At 35.9% G+C, this 20504-nt stretch overlaps 1 protein-coding gene across 4 annotated transcripts in view; it reads left to right on the forward strand.

The window, feature by feature from the left end:
- Window positions 1–20504, forward strand: part of Tnpo1 (transportin 1) — a 79185-nt gene that overhangs the window by 6505 nt on the left and 52176 nt on the right. For 2 of the 4 annotated variants that reach the window (XM_010637334.3, XM_010637337.3), the window contains exon 2: window positions 20331–20444. In XM_010637334.3, the coding sequence (XP_010635636.1) occupies window positions 20331–20444 (114 nt within the window). Of the gene's footprint in view, window positions 1–20068; window positions 20237–20330; window positions 20445–20504 lie in introns of those variants that run through there. The other 2 variants (XM_010637335.3, XM_010637336.3) reach the window with 2 other exon arrangements.

A 20504-nucleotide genomic window follows, 5' to 3' on the forward strand; every position in this document is an offset into this window, starting at 1 on the left:
GTGTAGTTCAGGCTGGCCTTGAACTTACTATGTAGCCCAGGCTGGCCTCAAACTCATGGTGATCCTCCTGCCTCAGCCTCCTGTGTGCTGAGATTACAGGTATGCACCACCATGCCCTGGCTTGGTTTTACATTTTTTTAAGGGTTGAAAAGCAAAGGATATGTAAGACATCTGTGGCCTGCAAAACCATTATAATATATTTACTCTGTGGTCCTTTTTTATAGAAAGTTTGTACTTTGTTTTATTCTGCTTGTCTTTTTCTTCCCTCAAGAATGCAAGCTTCATGAGGCCAGAGATTTATTTATTGCTGTGTCTGCAGCATATATGCCTAGAATTTAGTAAACACTCAGTAAATTTTACTATTTGTTAAATGAACTGTTTGTAATGCTGCATACTTGAAAGTAGGTTAAGTATTCATCAACAAACTGTACTATAGCTGGTCACCATGATGCACACCCATAATCCCATCACTTTGGGAGTTCTGAGACAGAAGGATTACAAGTTAGAACACAGCCTGGAAAAATAAAAAGACCGGGAATGTAATTCAGTGTGGAAGTCAGGGATTAGCAACAAACTGGAGTACTGGATTCAATCTCCAGTAACACCCCCCCATCAAAAAAAAAAAACAAAAAACAAAAAACCAGAAGAACTTTACTGTAATTAGTGATGAAGTAGTAAACTTATCTGTGATGACTAGGGAAGGCAAAGCCTGTTTTGAATGCTTTGCTAGAGAGCAGAAATAAAGTGCTTTCTCTTTCTGTGTGTTTAAATCTACTGAAGAAAGCCCTATGGAATATGTACCAAATGAATGCCAGAGTACCTGGGAGAGGGGACAGGGTGAAGAAAGGTAGTTGAAGGGAGCTTGAATTTCATCTGTATTGCCTTTTGTTTTTTTTTTAACAGTGTAATGGAGTCACATATTAATTTTCATTTAAAATTTTTTTAGAATGAAGCAAAAGGAAAAAACAGATGCATACTTAAAAAACTTAAGCAGTGAGAGGAAACAGAATAACGAGGTGGAGAAGGATGGATGAGGACATTGCCTTTCTAAAATATCATAGTTTGCAAGTAGTCTGAATAAAGGGAAGGAAGGAGTGAGCAATGTGAATATTTAAGCAAAGAGCATGCAAAATAAAGGTTCTTACGTGACAACAAACCTAGCATGATTAGGGAACTGTAAGGAAACTGATGTGATGGAAACATGGTGAAGCAGGGGTAGACTGCTAGGAGATGAGTTCAGAGAGAGACTCTGGCCCAGGTTAGACAGAGGCTACCAGCGTGTTGTACTTTATTTTAATTTTTTATTTTTGGTATCAGGTATGGAATTCAGGACCTTGTGATTTCAAGGCAGGTTAGGCACCTTTGAGCTAAATCCCTGGCCCCAGGATGTTGTATTTTCATTGTGATGGGAAGCCCCTGAAAAGGTGGCGGGGGGGGGGGGGGGGGGGGAGGGGATGCCTACCTTGCAAGCACAAGGTCCAGAGTTCTATCCCCCGGTACTCCCCCAAAAAAAGTTTTGGAGAAAGATGGGCATGATTAATTGTGGGTTTAAGTAAATTTTTTTTTCTTTTCTTTTTTTTCTGCTGTCTGGGAATGCACTGTAAGTGAACAAAAGCGGAGGCTGGGAAATCTATTGTAACAGATTGTGTTCTTAGAGAACATGTCATTTGCACCTTCCCATTGCTGGGGCGTGAGTGGTCAGATTCAGAGTATATTCTGAAGATATATTTTGGCAACGTTGCTTGATCGTTTGGATGTGGGATATAAGGAAAATCAAGGATGACCTGGTTGTATTTTGGCCTGAGCAACTGATTGAAACTAGTGACATTGAGTGATAATAGGCAACTGGAGTAGAAATAGATTTGAGTGAGGATCAGAAGCAAAGTGTGAGAGGCCCATTTAATAAACAAATAGGTGTGTCTTATAAGACACTGGTCTAGAATTCAGGTTGCTATTTAATCATACAGATTGGGTAATTATTTAGGGAAAAAGAACTATTTAGAGGTAGGGAGCCAGCAAAGGAGACTGTAATAGCAACCAGAGGGATAGAAGGAAAATTGGGGAGATGTGATGCTGCAAACCAAGAGATGACAAGTGTTCACCTGTGTCAGCCCTGTGGAGAAATTAAGATGAGCCCTGGAAAAAATCACTGGGTTTGGCAACAAAGAACTCTACCTCAGGAGTAAGAAAGGGAAGATGATGACTGTACACAAATTTCAGGATGTTTCTGTGAAAGGGTAGAAGTGGAGAAATTGAGTTGCAATGGGTGTAAACAGTTATTTGGTACCAGGGATTGAACCTCCAATCTTGTGCTTGCAAGGCAGGCAGTGGAACCACTGAGCTAAATCCCCAGCCCAGGAAGTTTTAAAGATATTGTTGTAAAGTAATTTTAAACTTAAAGGCAGAACTTCTGTATACATTTTATTTGGATGCACCAATTTTTTCCTTTGTACCGGGGATTGAACTCAAGACCTTCATTTGTAAGGCAAATGCAGTGCCACTGAGCTAAATCCCTGGCCTGTGGAGTCGCCAGTTTTTAACACTTTGTTCCATTTGCCCTCCCCCATTAATTGTTCTGGATCATTTCAAATTAGGCTACATAGATCTTTGCTCCTTTATCCCTTAGCACTTTTAATCTGTATATCCTAAAAGCCAAGATACTTTTATGAAACTGCATAAAATTAACAAAATCAGGAAATTTAATTTTACAGCTCATATTACAATTTTGTTATTTGTTCCAACAACATCCTTTATAGCTTTTTCCCCCTTGCTAGTACACAGTTTCATTCCAGGATTTTATGTTACACTTAGTTGTGATGTCTTTTTAGACAGTGAGAGAGAGATTTTCTTTTCTTTTTAATGTAGAACTTTGCCATTTTGTCCTCATAACAACCCCATGAGATATAGGTACTATGATTATCTCATTTTATGGATCACAGGTTATTCTTTCCATGACTGATAAGTGAAAGAGCCAGAATTTAAAGTCAAGCAGAGGAACTGTATGGTTTACATTTTTAAATATATACTACAATGCCTCTCACACAATACATGGAAAAACCTGAAATTTCTTATTAAATGAATAGATAAGTCAAATACATAACTCAGACAACGATCCTCAAATCAAAAGGACAATTTTAAATTTTTAGAACTAATGGCAGGTCAATTTACTGTATCATCCTGATAAACATTAGGACAGAAGGAAGAACAAAAAAAGTAAAGGTATTTAAACTTACATGTAAAATTTTTTGGATTTTGACATAAATGATGTTTCAGAATTAGTACTGATTATTTAGAAAGGTAAAATGGAATACTTGTATTCTTTTGTGGTAGGGTTAACAGTATATGGACATGGTCAAAAAAGTGTTCTGATCTGTTTTTAACAGTTTGTTTTAGTTCAAAATATGCTGCTTGTCAAACCTTTATTAGAAAACATAAAGAGAATTTAGGAAAAAAAGCATGAATGAACCATTGAAACCATATGTGTGTCAGAACAGGGATTAGAATGCTCAGTTGGACTAGTGGTTCAATAGTGTTTTATATAGTTTTCTGTCACACAGTTTTGAAGTGATAACGAGTAAGGACTTCTGTTGGAAAGAAACTTGCTATAATATAGTTTTCTGTTAAAATTTTCAACCAAAGATTACCCTTGCTTAAGATGGGCATAGTACTGTGACTTTCCCCAGGAGCCCACGTGTTTACCAAAAGTATCAAGTGACATGTAGCTCTTACTCAGGTAATTTAGTAGTCCCAGAACTATACTTGAACAATTAAACTGAGTATAAATTTCCCTGAAGAATGGGAGGAGTTTGGAGAAGTTTAGTAGCAAGTATAAAGAAAAAGAAATAAGACTTGCTTTTGTATGTGGAGTATGACTACATTTATTACAGTATTTACAGTTAACTGATGTTCTAGAAACTTAGAAAAACATGATCATTAGATGGTTTATAGGTATAATTGATTTATATAGGTTTGCCCAGACACTATTCTTAATACATAGCTCCAAACCCCTAACATATGCTCTTCTTTTTTTCCCTGATAGTATGTTGGTTCTTAATGGCAAAGAAAACATACAGATCTTTAGTGGGAGACAATTTGTCCTAAAGCCTCATGAAGTTATAGTGGGCTGTTGCTAGCACCAAACAGGTTGTGGCTTTGAGTTCAAGTGTCTATTTCACCTCCCCAAATACCAAATTTTTGTTGGCCTAACTGTGCTCAGATCAGTAAAACATGAAATAGTGGAGGCAGTGTAAGGTGGGGATTTTTTTGGAGTCTTGCTTTAGACTAAAATACAGAGAATGGTAAAGTACTTTAATATTTAATGTAAGGATTTAATGGAGAAGTATAAAAGCTGGTGGCAAAATACAAAGATGAGGCTAAGATGAAAAATGTTCTAATAAAAATTCTAGTTGAACTTCACCTACTAAAACTGAAGGCCTTTGTTTTGGTGTTGGTGCTTGTTGATCAGGTACACAGCAAACAATTTTTATTCATAAAGCAGAGTATGCAGATTTCAACTCCATTCTGGTACAGGTTAAACTGCAGGGCAAAGTCATGATTTAAGGTAAAATTATCCTTTTCTGGTTCTGAAAAATACTCCTAAACTTCGCAGATGTTTTTGAGTTGATTTCATCACATGCCTACCTACTTAATGAGTTTTGTTGTTGTTGTTGTTGTTTGTTTTTTGTTTTTATTTTTTGGACACAGTGTCTCACTATGTAGATGAGACTGACCTGGAACTCACTATGTAGCCCAGGCTGGTCTCGAACTCACAGGGATCCTCCTGCCTCAGCTTCCCGAGTGCTGGGATTAGGGATTAACTAAACTTCGCAGATGTTTTTGAGTTGATTTCATCACATGCCTACCTACTTAATGAGTTTTGTTGTTGTTGTTGTTGTTTGTTTTTTGTTTTTATTTTTTGGACACAGTGTCTCACTATGTAGATGAGACTGACCTGGAACTCACTATGTAGCCCAGGCTGGTCTCGAACTCACAGGGATCCTCCTGCCTCAGCTTCCCGAGTGCTGGGATTACAGGCATGCGCCATCACACCCGGCTCATAATGAGTTATTGAGTTTAAGAAACCTTAGCAATATCCTAGTTTATGCCTCTTGTTCTAGACTTTTAAAATATTTTGTATTTGTAATCTTCACCTGTAAAATCTTATATATACAATCACCAAATAAATATTTGCTTGTGGAGCAAGCAAATCCCTTGGAAGAATGAATGTATACTGCACATGTGTAATGCAGCCACATGTGCTCATGTCCCAGCTATTCAGCAGGTTGAGGAGAGAGATACTTGAACCCAGAAGTTCAGGGCCAGCTCAGGCAATATAATGAGATATGAGACACAAAAACAGTGTGTAATTAGGAGTTGAGTGGGCCAGGGATTTAGCTCAGTGGTGCTGGCACCAGCCTGGCAAGCACAAGGTCTTGGGTTCAGTCCCCAGTACTGGGGGGGTGGGGGGTGTTGACTACAAATAATCTAGATTATTTGCTACCTGAAATTATTTTTTTTAATGAAGTTTCATTCCATATGATTTAAGCAAAGATTTGCTGTAGGCATCCCAACTCTACTCCAGGAAAGTGATTTAAAGTAGAAATGTACTTATATTTTTAAGGATCAATTTAGTGTAGTAGAAATAGAGTATGTTTTTGAGGCAGTTCATTATATTCCCTGTATACTGCTTGTAAGTATATAGCCATGAATGGTATCTCCTAGGAGACTCAATAGACAGACACACAGAACCATGTCATTAATTTTAAGTCAAGTATATGCATATATTTTCCATCTCCTTATTTACTACATTAGCTTCTTTAGGCACAAAAATGTTAAGAATCCTTTAATGATTCTAACTTTAATTTTTAAAATCTTAAATGGTTTTCATTCCCCATTTTCTAAAGGTCTTAATTTTAAGTCATGTAAATGATATATGAATTATTTTCTTAGAGTAGGATTAAAGTGAAACATGACACAAATGGTTAATTAGCAGGATGCAAAGTACTGGAACAGTAACCTTTCTCAATTCAGTATATGCCAAGTGACAAATGTAAGTTATTTGTAGATGTGCCCATTTATTAAACTTAGAGTTTAGATTTAAAATTTCTTAGAATGCATTAGTATGTAATTTTTCTTAAAATACTTATAGTTTTGATTACTGAGAAAATAATGTTGAACTTCTTGCTATAGATGTCTCAAGAACTACTATAAGAATTATAGGGTCTCTTTTTAAGCTTAAATCCATTTTCATTTACTTATGGCTTTTACATCTACAAGACTTCTTAATTCTTATAGTTAAACATATTGTTTGGGCCATTTTTGAATTTTTTTTTTCTACATGATTTTTCCAGAATTATTCATTGGTGTTTTGAAAAGTCAGGAAATTGATGAAACGTGTTCACTATATTTTTTTTGAAATGCAATAAAATTTGGCATATATTCTTGTTTTTTGTGTTTTTTTTTGGTACCAGGGATTGAACTCAGACCTTGTGCTTATGAAGCAGGCAGCAGCACCACTGAGCTAAATCTTTGGCTATATTCCTGTTTTAAATTTTGTAGTAATGTTAGTTTATTTCCTTAGTATTTCACAACTTATTTAAATGTCTTAATTTCTTATAACATTATTAAAATTAAATTAAAATTATTTCCATAGTGTATCAGAACAGTAATTGTAAGTGTTGACTTTTATAATAACTCCCATTACCTAAGTAAAAAATAAAACTTCAACCTCTGATAATTCAAAACAGCCTTTCTTTGAAACTAGGATAGTTTATAAGACAGCTTTTGTGGTACACTTTTTGTGGTTTGCAAAAGTTGAATCTTTTTTTCTTTAAACATTTTTAACCATTGGGTCTACTTATTTTCAGTAGCATGATCTTAAGAAAATCTCCACGTACTGTTAATGAATTTTCTAGATAACTAAAACTTAACCCTTTAAGTTACATAACCTTTAAGCATTTTCACAACTTTCTAAAGTATATTTCTTGATGACTCAGCCATCATTTTGAAGCAAGCACTGTGCCATGAAATAGTGAAATTCTTTGGGAGCTTTTGTCCCTGTACTATATATGACTTCAAACAATTATACTAATGGAAGGTTTTTTTCATTTATTTTCATGACAAAGATTATAGACCCATAATATTGAAAAATGATATCCACAACATTGAAAAGTTTTTAAAGAATAAAGGACTATAATTCCAACATATAATATACTGCCAGCCTTTCATAGCCATCAGGTGAATTTTGTGTTATTTGCCCATAAATGTATTGATATCAGAATATCAGTGTTGAATTAGTGTATTGATGTAAGATAAAATTCTTGAAATTAACCCTTGTCTGTGTTTAGGGTTTAGGGTGAAGTATAATCAGGGTAAAGAGTATAAGAATATACATGACTCTAGAGACTGCTTATTTAATTTCCAGTAGGTTGTATTATTTCCTACTACTGTCTATAATTTGTTAAAGTTGATTCATTATATCCTCAGCAGCATAAGATATTATCAAAGAATTGTCTTTGCTAATGAGACTAAAAACATTGCTTCTTTATTACATTTATTGATTACTAGTGAGGTTCAACATTTCCCCATGTTTGTTTAATGTTATATTTTCTCTTGTGAGTTTTCTTTCATTTGCTATCTATGGTTCTAAATTAGTTTTCCTGATAAAGTTATTCATGTATTATTACCTTATTGGAACATCTGACTTTGTACTCTATTGCTGTAATATACTAGGAGCTCCCTTTTACAGCTATCTAAATAAAGCATATATTTATCTATCATATTTGCAAATAATGCTACCTTCTGAAAATGCATGAAATGTTAGAGGTCCTTTGAAATGTGAAGAGTTGAGAAGCAAGTACTCTGCTGTATTAATTGAAAACCAACATGGTAAGAGTAAATTGTCACATCTTGCATCTCCCACTAGCATAAAGTATTAATAAAATGAATGTCGTTAAGCGATTTCCCTTACATATCAGAGGCAGTGATTGCCATTTCTCAGAACTATAATGGTGTAATTTGGAAAAGGTGAGAGAAGAAATAGAAACAAGACAGAAAGGAATTCTTTTGTCTGTAGAATGCACACCTGAGCTGGACGCTGACATTCTTGGTTTTCTCTTTTCCCATTCAGTTTATTCTCCACACATTTGGATATATTCATTATACTATACCTTTCAGAGACTTCCACAGCAGCTCTCAAATTTACATGGATATTCAAGCTAAGGAAATTAATTCCTGTGAGTCATGAGCCTTCATTGTACCAACCCTACAAATTCTAGAGAACTCCTGAAAAAGTTCATTGTTTTTCACTTAAACAAAAACATTTGAGGAATAATTTGTTATTTGATGTTATTATGTATTATGATGTTATTATATCATTATATAGTGTATATATAATTATATGGTATATATTTAAATGGTTATTTAATATTCTCATTCTGAATAAGCTTTTATATTTCCAAGAAAGAGCAGCTCATTTAGATCAGTTTAAAAGAAAGGGGGAGGTTTATTTTAAATCATTCATGGATTAGAATCAGAGAGCCCTCAGGAAACGAGGGAGTTCCCAGGAGCAGTAACTCACTGTGGCAGAAGATATAATCTTGCTAAGCACTTCTTAGCTTCTTTTTAGACTGATTCATTCTTCTCTCAGGTTAAAATCTCTGCTTTTGCATAATTTTGTCTTGCATATAAAGTCTAATGGTGGCCACTAACCTATTACATCATAGACCTTTAGCTTTTGCTTTCAGACCTGGTAAATGGTAAGACATCTTAGTACTTCCTGTTGTATTTCTAAGAAAGGACATTAAATTGATTTGGCTCATCTTTTTGTGCCAGGATTCATCATAAGGAGGCTCAAAGTGCCAAATTCTCAGTTAATTAATTGTGTTTAGGAAAGGTGGCCACAAAGTTTAAGTTTTGGCACTAGGCCCCTCTCTGAGATACGGACTATAAGCTACATAATTCCCTTTAGAAAAGGCCTTTGGGTTTACTAATAGGTATCTATTAGAAAAATCAGTATACTATTAAAAAATGAAGGGGAAAAAAGCCTTATAGAACTGGATATTCTGTGTTTTAAAAATAGAAATTCAATTATTTTTCTTAATTGATTTGTAATGTGGATTTTTAGGTCTTGATTTTGCCGTTTTGTTTTGTTTTGTTTTTGTTTTTTGTTTCTTTTTTGGTACCTGGAACTCAGGACCTCTCGTTTGCCGGGCAGGTGCTGTGCTACTGAGCTACACCCCCAGCCCCGATTTTGGCATTTTTAAGAAAAGGAATAGATAGACATTGTCTAGTGGCTATGATTGCCACTCTCCAATTATGGGTAAAGTTTATATTGGTATATTCCAATTTCATGGGATGAGGGGGAAGGATGGTGATTTGAACATGATATTCAGGCTGTTACCTCTACTTGTAAAACCCTAGTAAGTTTTTAACCCAAAATTGGTTTTAAGGGCATAGTCTTACAAACCATATACTTTCTTGCTATGTAGATCAGCATTATTATTTTTGTTTAGTATAATCTCATATTTCCTTATTATCTCACATTTCATTCTTTTTTATTAACTTTTATGCCTCACTAATTTAGTTAAGTCTCATTGTGTCTTTGTCACTATAAAACAAAAACATGAATACTCAGAATATATGCTGTTTTTTGTTGTATTAAACTTTTAATTATATGGTACCATCTGTTGTACAACATTATTTCTTACAAATTTTATTTTCCATATTTGGACTGTCTCTATAGAATTTTCTTGTGGTCTTTTTTACATCTCTTTTCATACCGTGAGGACTGGCAACAATCAACTACTAGTTTATCCTCTCTACAGTTTTTGCCGATTCATTAAATTCATATCTTATTTAACACTTACTACTCACTACTTAATTTCCACTTCTTTGTTCCTCTTTGCAGAATTTCTCTTTTGATTTTTCTCTTTATAATAGTCTGTTCCTGCTGCTATAGAAAACTACCTTAGGCTGGGTAATTTATAGACAGTGGTTTATTTCTCAGTTTTGAGGCTGGGAAACCAACATCAAGGAACCAGTGGATTTGGTGTCTGATGAAGGCTTGCTCTCTGCTCTATAAGTGGTTCTTTCTTGGATTGGAGGTGTAGCTCAGTGGCAGAGTGTTTGCCTATAGTGCATGAAATCCTGGGTTCAATCCTTGGCACTAAATAAATAAATTTGGCAGAAGGGGAATGGAAGGCCAAACAGGTTCCCTCGAGCTGTCTTTATAAGAGCAGTAATCTCATTCATGAGCTCTGCCTCCTAAACCCATACTAAGCACCTTGTAAAGGCCCCACCTCCTAGTACTATTGCCCTGAAAATTAATTTCAACATGATTTTGTAAGGATACACACATTTGAACCATAGCATCATCTCATTTAAACAATATGATATTTTGTTACATATTCTTTGTGCAATAATAATGTAAGGAATCTTCATCTTAATTGTGATCTGGTATCACCTGTTCTCAGTAAATCTGAGGTTTTTTGTTTGTTTGTTTGTTTGTTTGTTTGTTTTTGATACTGGGGATCAAATTCAGGACCTTGAGCTTGTGAGACAGGAGGAAGCACCACTGAGCTAAATCCCAGCCAAGTAAATCTGAGTTTTCTTTACAGTTTTAGTGGGGAGTGTAGTGTGAAAGGAATGAATATCAAGTACCTGCTATGTGGCACTTTGTATTCTTAGTTAATCTCATCAGCCCATTTTACAGATGACTAAACTGTGACTCAAAAAATTTACCAAAACATACAATAGAACTGAAATTAAACCCCTGTATGTATGACTGTGGGACCCATGCTTGCCAGCAACTAGTGCAGAACAGTAATTTAGCCAAGGAATTAAAATTAATTTATTTTCATAAGTTCTTTTCCTGCTATCTGTAATGGCAATCTGATATGTACCCTTGTTTATGTGTGAGATTTCAACATAAACAAATAAAAGATGAGATTAATACTGATAGGCCTACTAACTACTTACAATTTTTTTTTATCTTTCTGTTTTCCTGTCTAAACCACCTCTGACTCTTCTAATTTAGCATTGCTGGTGAATGCAGTGCTGCTTCTTTTTGTTTTCAATTGAAATTGTAAAATGTTGAACCCACACATTATACTTAATTAAGGATAGTGTTATATATGAATGAAAGATTTCTGGGCCCTTTCATTGAGAACTTTAGAAGCAATCTAACTGCAATGAAACAATATAATTATTACCAAAATGATCTGTTAATGGTTATTATGTACTATCTAGTTGTTAAAAGTATCAGCTTGCCTTCCTGTAACTAATGTCTAGCTTTAGAAATATACAGTGGATTCTAAAATACTGAAACACACCTTTGCTTGACTTTCCTTACAGCTTTAGATGTGTTGCGTAGAAAATATTTGGTTACTTACAGCCTACATACTAGTTTAAACTAGCAAGTAAATAGTGGAGAACAATGTTACTCTAAGATGAGCTACTCTTTCAATTGATTGACCTTACATATTTAATAAAGTATGAATTAAAGAAGCAATTTGGAGTAGTGGAAACATTGGACCCAAAATAGGAAGACAGTCATCCAGGCTCAGTTCTTAACATTTACTAGCTGAGTGACTTTTGGCATCTTAACATCAGTGAGACTGTTCCTTCAACTCACAAAGTAGTATTAAAAATTCAATAAAATTGAAATGGAATTTAGAGTCATGTATACTTGAGATTTTAATAGCTTTGTCGTTGTCGTTGTTGTTAAAATTTAGTCACAAAAATGAAAACCATTTGAGTAAGGTTGACATGGGCCATGACAATAGTCTCTTGAACTATTTAAATGATTTTCCAGTTAAATGTAATAACGGAAGATCACCAGTAAAGCCCATCTATGCTTAGTTATTTGTGTATTCAGATTTTAATCTATGGACTTACTTAGGCTTTATTTTTAGTTTTATGAATGACCCTGAAATTTGAAGAAAGATCTGGTTACTACTGTTAAAAGGATAAGTCATTTGATATTCAAATTTAAATAATATTTTTACTCAAGGAACATGATTTTCTACTTTATTTTACTTATAATTTATTGGAAATATTTTCTAACCTCAAAATTTGACTTTACCCAAATTTCTTTTTTCTGTCACAGAACTAAGTATAATTCCTTACCTGTGTGTATTACTGTTAAATTATAAAATAAATGAGCACTTAGCTGACCAGCTTCTAACACATCCTAATGAAGTAGTACAAATGAAGTAACTTTAAACACTGTTCTTAGTTTTGGTTTTCATCATATTGGGAATAGTCAGTTATAACATATTAATCAGAGCAGTCTGAATTCTGTTCTTCTGTTTTCTGTCATTTCTAGTACAGCTGTTCTAACACTGCTGTTCATTAGAATAAGAAATAATGAAAATTACCAGGAGCTGATACATTGAGTTAATGTAGTAGTTCTCATCTGGCTGTAAATTCCCAGTGATTATAATGTGCAGTCAGGGGCCAGGGTTTTAGCTCCATTGTTCTACCACCTACTTCACAAGCACCCTAGTTTGATCCCTGGTACCAAAAAAAAAAAAAAAAAAAAAGTGAGTAATGTGCAGTCAGTGTTGAGAACTACTGGTTTATGCTGCTCAAACATGGAGAGTAAGATGAACTGTGAAGGTCAAATTTGTTGTAGAGCTCAAGAGGGAGTTGGTATTTTGAAGGTAGCAGTAGTGTAACCAAAAGTCAAATCTATAGAAGTATTACTCGTATCTGCCTTAATTAAAAATGAAAAAGTTTAAACTCTGAAAAACAGATGCAGTAGTCACACCTGAAGTGACTGAACTGAAGAAAGTAGAAGCCCATCAAGAGAGCTGTGAATTTTTGGTGCTGCATGAAATAGAAAGGCAATAGAAGTGTACCCAAGGTGATTCATGGTTCACCCACTGCTAAGTTAAGGGTTAGTTATGTGTGTGGAGTTGGCACAATAAGAATAAAAAGGCAGAGCGGTTCCTTGCATTGGCTCTGAAGTCAAGGTACATCTGTGCTTGAATCCTGGCTTTGTTCATTATTGTCTGTGTCCCCTTGGACACATTGCTTAAATTCTCTTAAGCTTGTTCCTCTTCTGGAAAATACAGATAGTAATAATACATACTTATAGAATTAAATGAGACCATGCATTTGAAGAACATAGTATAGTAACTAGCACTTAGAAGCACCTCATTAATGATAGCAGGGTTGCTGTTATTATTAGGCACAATCCAGACTTTGGAATCACAGATTTGGTATCAAATGCCAACTTTGCCACATGCAAGCTGAACAGGCTACTTAAACTCTCTGAACCTCAGTTAATATAAAATGGAGTTAATATCTACCTCATACTAATGTTGTGAATATTAAATTGACTGAGGTTTTTAAAAAAAAAAAGTGTCTGGTTGTAGACTGAGTTGAATTTTGAGTTCAGGCTTTCCTTTTTATCATCCACTCATTTTGATGCCATACTTTTGTTTTTAAATGTTAACATTTGAGCAGTCTGGTAATCTTCAAAGGTCCTCCTCAATTCTAAGAATACATTTATATAAAATTTCCCTAGTATCTATTTTCCATTTCCTCTTTATTTTCTTAATCTTCCTGCTCTTAGATAGGAATAAATTTGTAATACCATAAAATTAAAATTTTAACTTCTTAGCATGATTCCTCCAGGGGTGAATTAGACTATTTACCATAGTCAGTCAATCAAAGCTTATTTAAAAACCCAAGCCTTATTTAAAAACCTAGCATATTTAATATATGCTGTATTCTTTGACCTTCTAATCTAGTTGAGCTCATTTCCTCAACTAGCTTGGGCTCAACAGCTTTACTTTTCCCTCTCTTGTTTTTGATCCAAAACCTCTCACTACTTTATAGTATCTCTGAAAGTACTTTCTGGTTCTTTTGATAGCTATGGTTTAACAAGCTTATCAACATTTTGATTCTTTGACATTTAAATTTTCTTATTTTCTAAAAGTAATTAATCAGTTGCCTGTAGGTTTTCCCTTCATACCTGAATTCTGGTTCAGTTTCTCATATAAATTTTGTTAAATAATTATTTTCTTTAAATAGTATGCAGTTAGACCGTTGGATAGCTCTGATTTTTTTTTTCTTCATTGCTTATCATAGCATATTTTGGAAAAAAAAGTGGAAAACACTGTTCAGATCCGATTGATGTTCAACAAAAGATTCAACAAATTTCTAAAGCTGCATTTTCATTTATGTGCTTGTCAAATGAAAATAGTACTTGCTACATATTTACAACAAAGGAATGTATGAAAATTAGATTTAGAATTTTTTAACGCCATGCTACTGAAATGTCACTTTTACATTTTCAGACCACATACTGCTTTTAGATCTGTTACACTTTTGCAATAGTGAAATGTAATTTTTACTTTTCTCTTTTACCTCACTATCATGAAGATATCAAACGTTCTTTTTTTTAGTATAGCAGCGTGTGTGTGTGTGTGTGTGTGTGTGTGTGTGTGTGTGTGTTTCAATTTCTGGCTTACAGAGGTTGATGTCTGTTGGGATAGCAGTGTATGGACTCCTAGAGAGTGGACTGTGAATCTGGATTAGTTGGGTTTGAATCATGGTCTTCTCCTTTATTAGCTGATAACTGTAGGCAAACAACCTGACTTGTCTGTGCCTCAACTTACATATCTGTAACACATGGTCAATATTAATGTAGTGTAGTATGTGAGATTCAGTTGGTTAACATATTATCAGTGGTTAGAATGCTGACTGATAACTGTTCTTAAAAATATTAGCTGTTGGCCAGGCGTGGTGGCGCACACCTGTAATCCCAGCACTCGGGAGGCTGAGGCAGGAGGATCACTATGAGTTTGAGACCAGCCTGGGCTACATAATGAGTTCCAGGTCAGTTGCAACTACATAATGAGACCCGGTCTCAAAAAACCAAAAAAAAAAAAAAAAATTAAATAAAAATATTAGCTGTCACTACTAACAGTTTTTTTTAAGTCTTTAGTATTTAAGGACTAGAAGTTTTGATGGTGTCCTACCCGTCTCTGAAATATGTCTGCCTTTCCCCTAACAAATGAGCTCCATCCATTTTGTAGGTTGAACAGTTAGGTATCCCTGAGAGCTTTTCTGCTCCTATTGCAGCCTAATGGGTTTTCAAAATCATGTTTATTATAAAAATATGACACATGCCAGGTATAGTGGCTTACACCTATTATCCCAGGTACTCAGAAGGTAGACTAAGGCAGGAGGATGGAAAGATCAAGGCCAACCTTGGCAATTTAATGAGATCCTGTGTCAGATTTTTTTGTTGTTGTTGTTGTTTTGTTTTGTTTTTGTTTTTTGAGACAGGGTCTCAGTATGTAGTTGAGACTGACCTGGAATTCATTATGTAGCTCAGGCTGGTCTGAACTCACGGTAATCCTCCTGCCTCAGCCTCCCAAGTGCTGGAATTACAGGCGTGAGCCACCATGCCTGGCCTTTTTTTTTTTTTTTTTAATAAATGTACAATTTTTTATTCTTTTTGTTGTTGTTGTTTTTGTACCAGAGATTGAACTCTGGTCCTTGTGCTTGAGAGGTAGGCAGCAGAACCACTGAGCTAAATCCCCAGCCTCTGTCTCAGAATTTTAAAGGTGAGAGGCTGGAATTTAGCTCAGTGGTGGTGCTACCACCTGCCTCACAAGTATAAGGTCCCAAGTTCTATCCCTGTTTCCAAAAAAAAGAATTTTAAAGAGCGAGGTATGTAGCTAGGTATGTGTAGCCACACACACACACACACACACACACACACACACACACACACACACACACACACACACACACACAACACACATCTTTCCCCATTTCTCCTTCCTAGAGGGATTAATCGTTTTAAAGTCTACATTTCCTAACATGGTCCATGAAGTCCTGCTAGCTTCTGCCACCTTCTCATGTTTGCTTCTGGTAATTACTATTAGATATCAGATGAAGAGTCCTTTCATCAAGGAAGCACTTTTGTACGCTCCTAACTAGGTTAGCTTAATGTCCTTGTAGTCTTTTGTACTTTCCCTGCTGTAGTCATTCCCTACTGAGGCAGTGCTGCTCTCTCTGGAGTATCCTTGTGACCAGTAGGTGCTCTTATTAACTGAGTGAGACTGAGAGGTGCTAGACAGGTCACCATGAAGAATTCTCCTCAGCCCCGTGTAACTTGTGACTGTTCCACTAGACCACATAGGTCACAAAAAAATGTGTTTATAGTTTTCAGAGCCAAGGGCCTAGTTCTGTCTTTACATGTATGCACGGAACTTCTGGCAGGATTGTAATATATGTTAAATTTTGGGCGAGGGGGACTACTGATGTTATTGAAGGGCCATTGAACCTTGTTTCATTTGGAATTCTAGCACAAATTATTTACCATTTAGAGGAATCATATCACTGGTGGCAACATTTATCACACAGTGATTCAATTACAGGTGGAAATTCCGTTTTGCTTGGGAAATATTTGTTTGCATTTCATTGAAATCGGAAGAACAAGAAGAAAAATAATGTTCAGAGCCAGATGGAGGAAAATGCTTCTCTCTTTCCTGACAGAATGTATTTGCTTTTCTGTCTTTTCCTATTGTACTTTACTGTGTATTTCATTCATGAGCAGCACATTTGTCTGACTCTTCACTAAATGAGAACTTAGTGGAGACAAGAACTGTTTTGACTCCCCAGTGCTCACCAAGCACATGGGTAATTGCTCAACTTAATATTTATTCAGTTAAATTAATAGCAAAACAATAGTATTTATTGTACAAATATTTATTGAATCAGACTCTGCTAGGCAAAGAGGATAAAAAGAGTGACCCGGTTCTCAGGGAACACATGATCTATTGCTGAGACAGAGCTGAAAATAATTATAATACAATATGATAGCTTCCAGAATGAAAATAGCTGTAAATTATAGATCTGTAATTTAAAATAAAAAAAACTCTTTAAGACTGTGTAATGAGATCCTGGAAGAATGTCACAGAAAAAAAAAAATATCAATCACAGTGCCAAAGCTGACTCTAAAATATTTGAAAATCTGATAAATGAAGGTAGCTCTAAAGAGCAGGGAGTTTGGGAGGCAAGGGAGGAGGATCATGAATTTGAGCCCAGGCAGGGCAACTTTGTAAGATCCTGTCTCAGAATAAAAAGGACTGGGGATGTGATGTAGTCCAGCAGGAAGGCCCTGAGGTCTACTCTCAGTATGGGGGGGAAAAAAAGGTGCAAGGAGTTTACAAAAAAACAGTCCAATTTAATTAAAGAGGGCATTTTCAGGCAAGAAATCTCCATTCAAAGGCCTTGAGTTCTGAGAGGTGCAGGAAGAACTGCTGGAACATAAAGTTAGAGGTTTAATCCTAGGAAAGAATGCCGTCCTTGAAGATGATGAACCATTTCATGAACAGCTCTCTGCCATTAAAAAAAAAGTTAGATTTTATCTGCCTATTTTTTTTCTACTATGTACAACCATGGTAGAAAACCATTGGTTTAACTATTCAAACTACCATTTTTCCAATCATACTCTGCCATTCCCAATAAGGAGTTGGTGTACTTCTATTTTACAGCTGAGAAATAGGCTCAGCAAAACAGATACATTTTCTCATTAACCCTGCAATGGTCTGGCTACTACATTCTTCCTAATTTTAGTGACCATTGAAATGTGGAGATAGATGGTTGCACAACAGTGAAAATGTACTTAATGCTGCTGAACTGTACACTAAAAATGATTAAAATGGCAAGTCTTATGCATGTTTATTTTACCACAATTTAAGAAACTATGTAACATAGAAGTTCAAGTAGTCTGAGGTTCTTATCAAACAGTTACCAAATATTTTTGAGAACCTTTTGTTACACATAATAAGGAAGATACAAAGGAACAGCTATCAGATGGACATAGTCTAATCAAGTAGTGTTCTTAGTACTAAGTTGTTTGACACAAAAAATAATGTATTCATTTGAGTGAGAGAATAAAGAAACAAGCATGGCAGTGACCTTCTATTAAGGTACAGCCATCTTCAATTAAGATGGATGTGGGGCCCGGGATTTATCTCAGAGGTTTGGCTGCGTGCCTTGCAAGTGTAAGGGCCCAAGTTCGATCTCTGATACCAAAAAGAAAAAAAAAAAAAAAAAAAAAAAGATGGATGTGATGATGTTGCTTTTCAGACTTGACTGATACTGACCCCTGGCTTTAGTTTTATTCAGAAGGGCTGCTGAGGAGTTAAGTGGGCTCTTGTCCCGTCATCTCAGCAAGTAGGTTTTGTGCCTAGTAGAAGCTCCAGTTGAGAACTAAGGCTAAGATTCTTAGATTCACCACCCCCACTGGTAACCCAGGAAATCAAATTGTCACTTATTAGCGTAACAAAAATTAAAAGAACATACTGGTGGCAATACACAAAACATCAGTTTTGTTGGTGACTAAATTGTATAACTTTTTTGGAAAGTAATTTTGCAATAAATGTTAGGTTGGCCTAATAATCACAATTTTTTGCTGTGTAGTTCATAGTGGCAAAAAAGTAGAAAAGGTTTGGAGCCAATCAGGAAGTGTTTGGACAAATTGTGCTCTCCACATTGTAAAGACCGATTTGCCTCTATTAAAAGGTGTGTTAAATCACAGTACTTTGGCCTAGAATGTAAAAAAAGTTGTAGAGTTAGTGTAGTACGGAGTAAGATCTAAAAATAAAAAACTACAGTATATATACACTCTTATGATTGAGAATACAGAAAAGTGTAGGATTCACATCAAACAGTTAAAACATTCTCTCAGTTAAGCTTGTTATGAAGTTAGAAGAAGGGAGAAATCTATAATAATACAAATTCTGCTAAAGTTTATGGGGAACAGTGAGGGGGTGATGGCTCAGAAATGGGAACAAAACCTCTTGGCATTGGGTAATACTGTCCATCTTGAGCTCCGTGTTGGTCTTACAGGAATGTTCACTTTGCAAAAAAATCATCTATTTGTTTATACTTTATATAATTTCATGTCTATCAATTATAAGATTATAAAAATTATATCACAATATAATAGTATATTACTATATTTTCTTAAAGTATTTCATTAACTATGAAACATAGGCAAGAAACAGCAATGCCCTTATTGTAAAATATACATAAAAACACATAATAAGGCTGGAATAAAAATACTACAGTGTCAACAGATACTATGTCCAAGTAATAGTTTTGGTGGTTTGTTTTTTGTTTAAGGACAGTATTGGGTTAAGAAGTCAATAGAAAGTGATGAGCAAAATCAGATTACAAGATATTGAGCAGAAAATAAATGTGAAAGGGTGGGCATGGTGGCCCACGCCTGTAATCTTAGCACTCAGGAGGCTGAGGCAGGAGGATTCCAGTGAGTTTGGGGCTAGCCTGGACTATGTAGCGGGACCCTGTCTCAAAAATCAAAACAACACAAAAAAATGAAAATAAAGGCGAAGAAAAGAGGGAAAAATATTAAAAGGGAAAACTAACTGGAGAGGTTTAGTAAATCAGGAAATTTTTAAAATCTCTACAAGGAAGGGTCTTTTACTAACTTCAGTTGTAAAGCCATCATGTAGTAGAGTAATACTACGAATTCTCTTTTTTGTCACACTGTTTGGCTGTTAAAAAGAACATGCTGGGGGCCGGGGATTTAGCTCAGTGGTTCCACCGCCTGCCTCACAAGCGCAAGGTCCCAAGTTCAATCCCCGGTACCAAATAAATAACTCATGCCTAATGCCTAATTTTTATTGCTTTTGTTTAAGCATATACTTTTAATGAAATTGTCACTGATACATAGTTTCAGTTTACCATAGCAGGTGCAACTTGGAGTTTAAGAAATAGTTTATAATTATGCTTTAGATATTATATTAAAATGTAAACTTTATTTTTCACTAATTGTTGAGCTATCAGGGAAAATCATCGGGCCTTTCCCCCTATTGCCGTCATTTCTCCATATATCACCATGTTTACTTAAAATAAGCCAAGTCAGATTTCTTCAGGTGTTTCGCAGCGATTTTGATAAACACTTTTGATTACCCTTAAATTAGGTGTAGTCTTCTGTACAGACTGCGTTGGGCTGGGTTATAGCTGCGTGGCACTAGGACCCAGGGGGCTCCTGCGAGCGGATCTTGGGGCCTGATTGCAAATTCGCCGTGACTCAGTCTGGTCGGCTCCTTGCGCTCAGCGGCCGCGGCGGCAGCAGCAGCAGACGTTGGCGGCCGAGCGGCTGCGAGCAGTTCTGCCGGCTTTCACAGTCCGAAGCTTCCTTTGGGGCACTGCAGGCAGGTCCGAAGTGTCCCGGTGCCCGGTGCGTGGGGGGGTTGTGGCGTGGGGTGCCCTCGGGCCTGTGCACCTAGAGTAATATTTACTCCGTCTCTTCCTGTGTCTGGCTTTATTTTCAGCAAACCAAGATGGAGTATGAGTGGAAACCTGACGAGCAAGGGCTTCAGCAAATCCTGCAGCTGCTGAAGGAGTCTCAGTCCCCGGACACCACCATTCAGAGGACCGTGCAACAAGTATCCTTGCCGAGGCCTCCCGCCCGCCCGCGCGGCTGCCCCGCCGTCTCCCGCCCTCCG

Source organism: Fukomys damarensis, unplaced genomic scaffold (assembly GCF_012274545.1).
Source record: "Fukomys damarensis isolate Sample0158 unplaced genomic scaffold, DMR_v1.0_HiC HiC_scaffold_1, whole genome shotgun sequence".
In the NCBI taxonomy this organism is placed as follows: domain Eukaryota; kingdom Metazoa; phylum Chordata; class Mammalia; order Rodentia; family Bathyergidae; genus Fukomys; species Fukomys damarensis.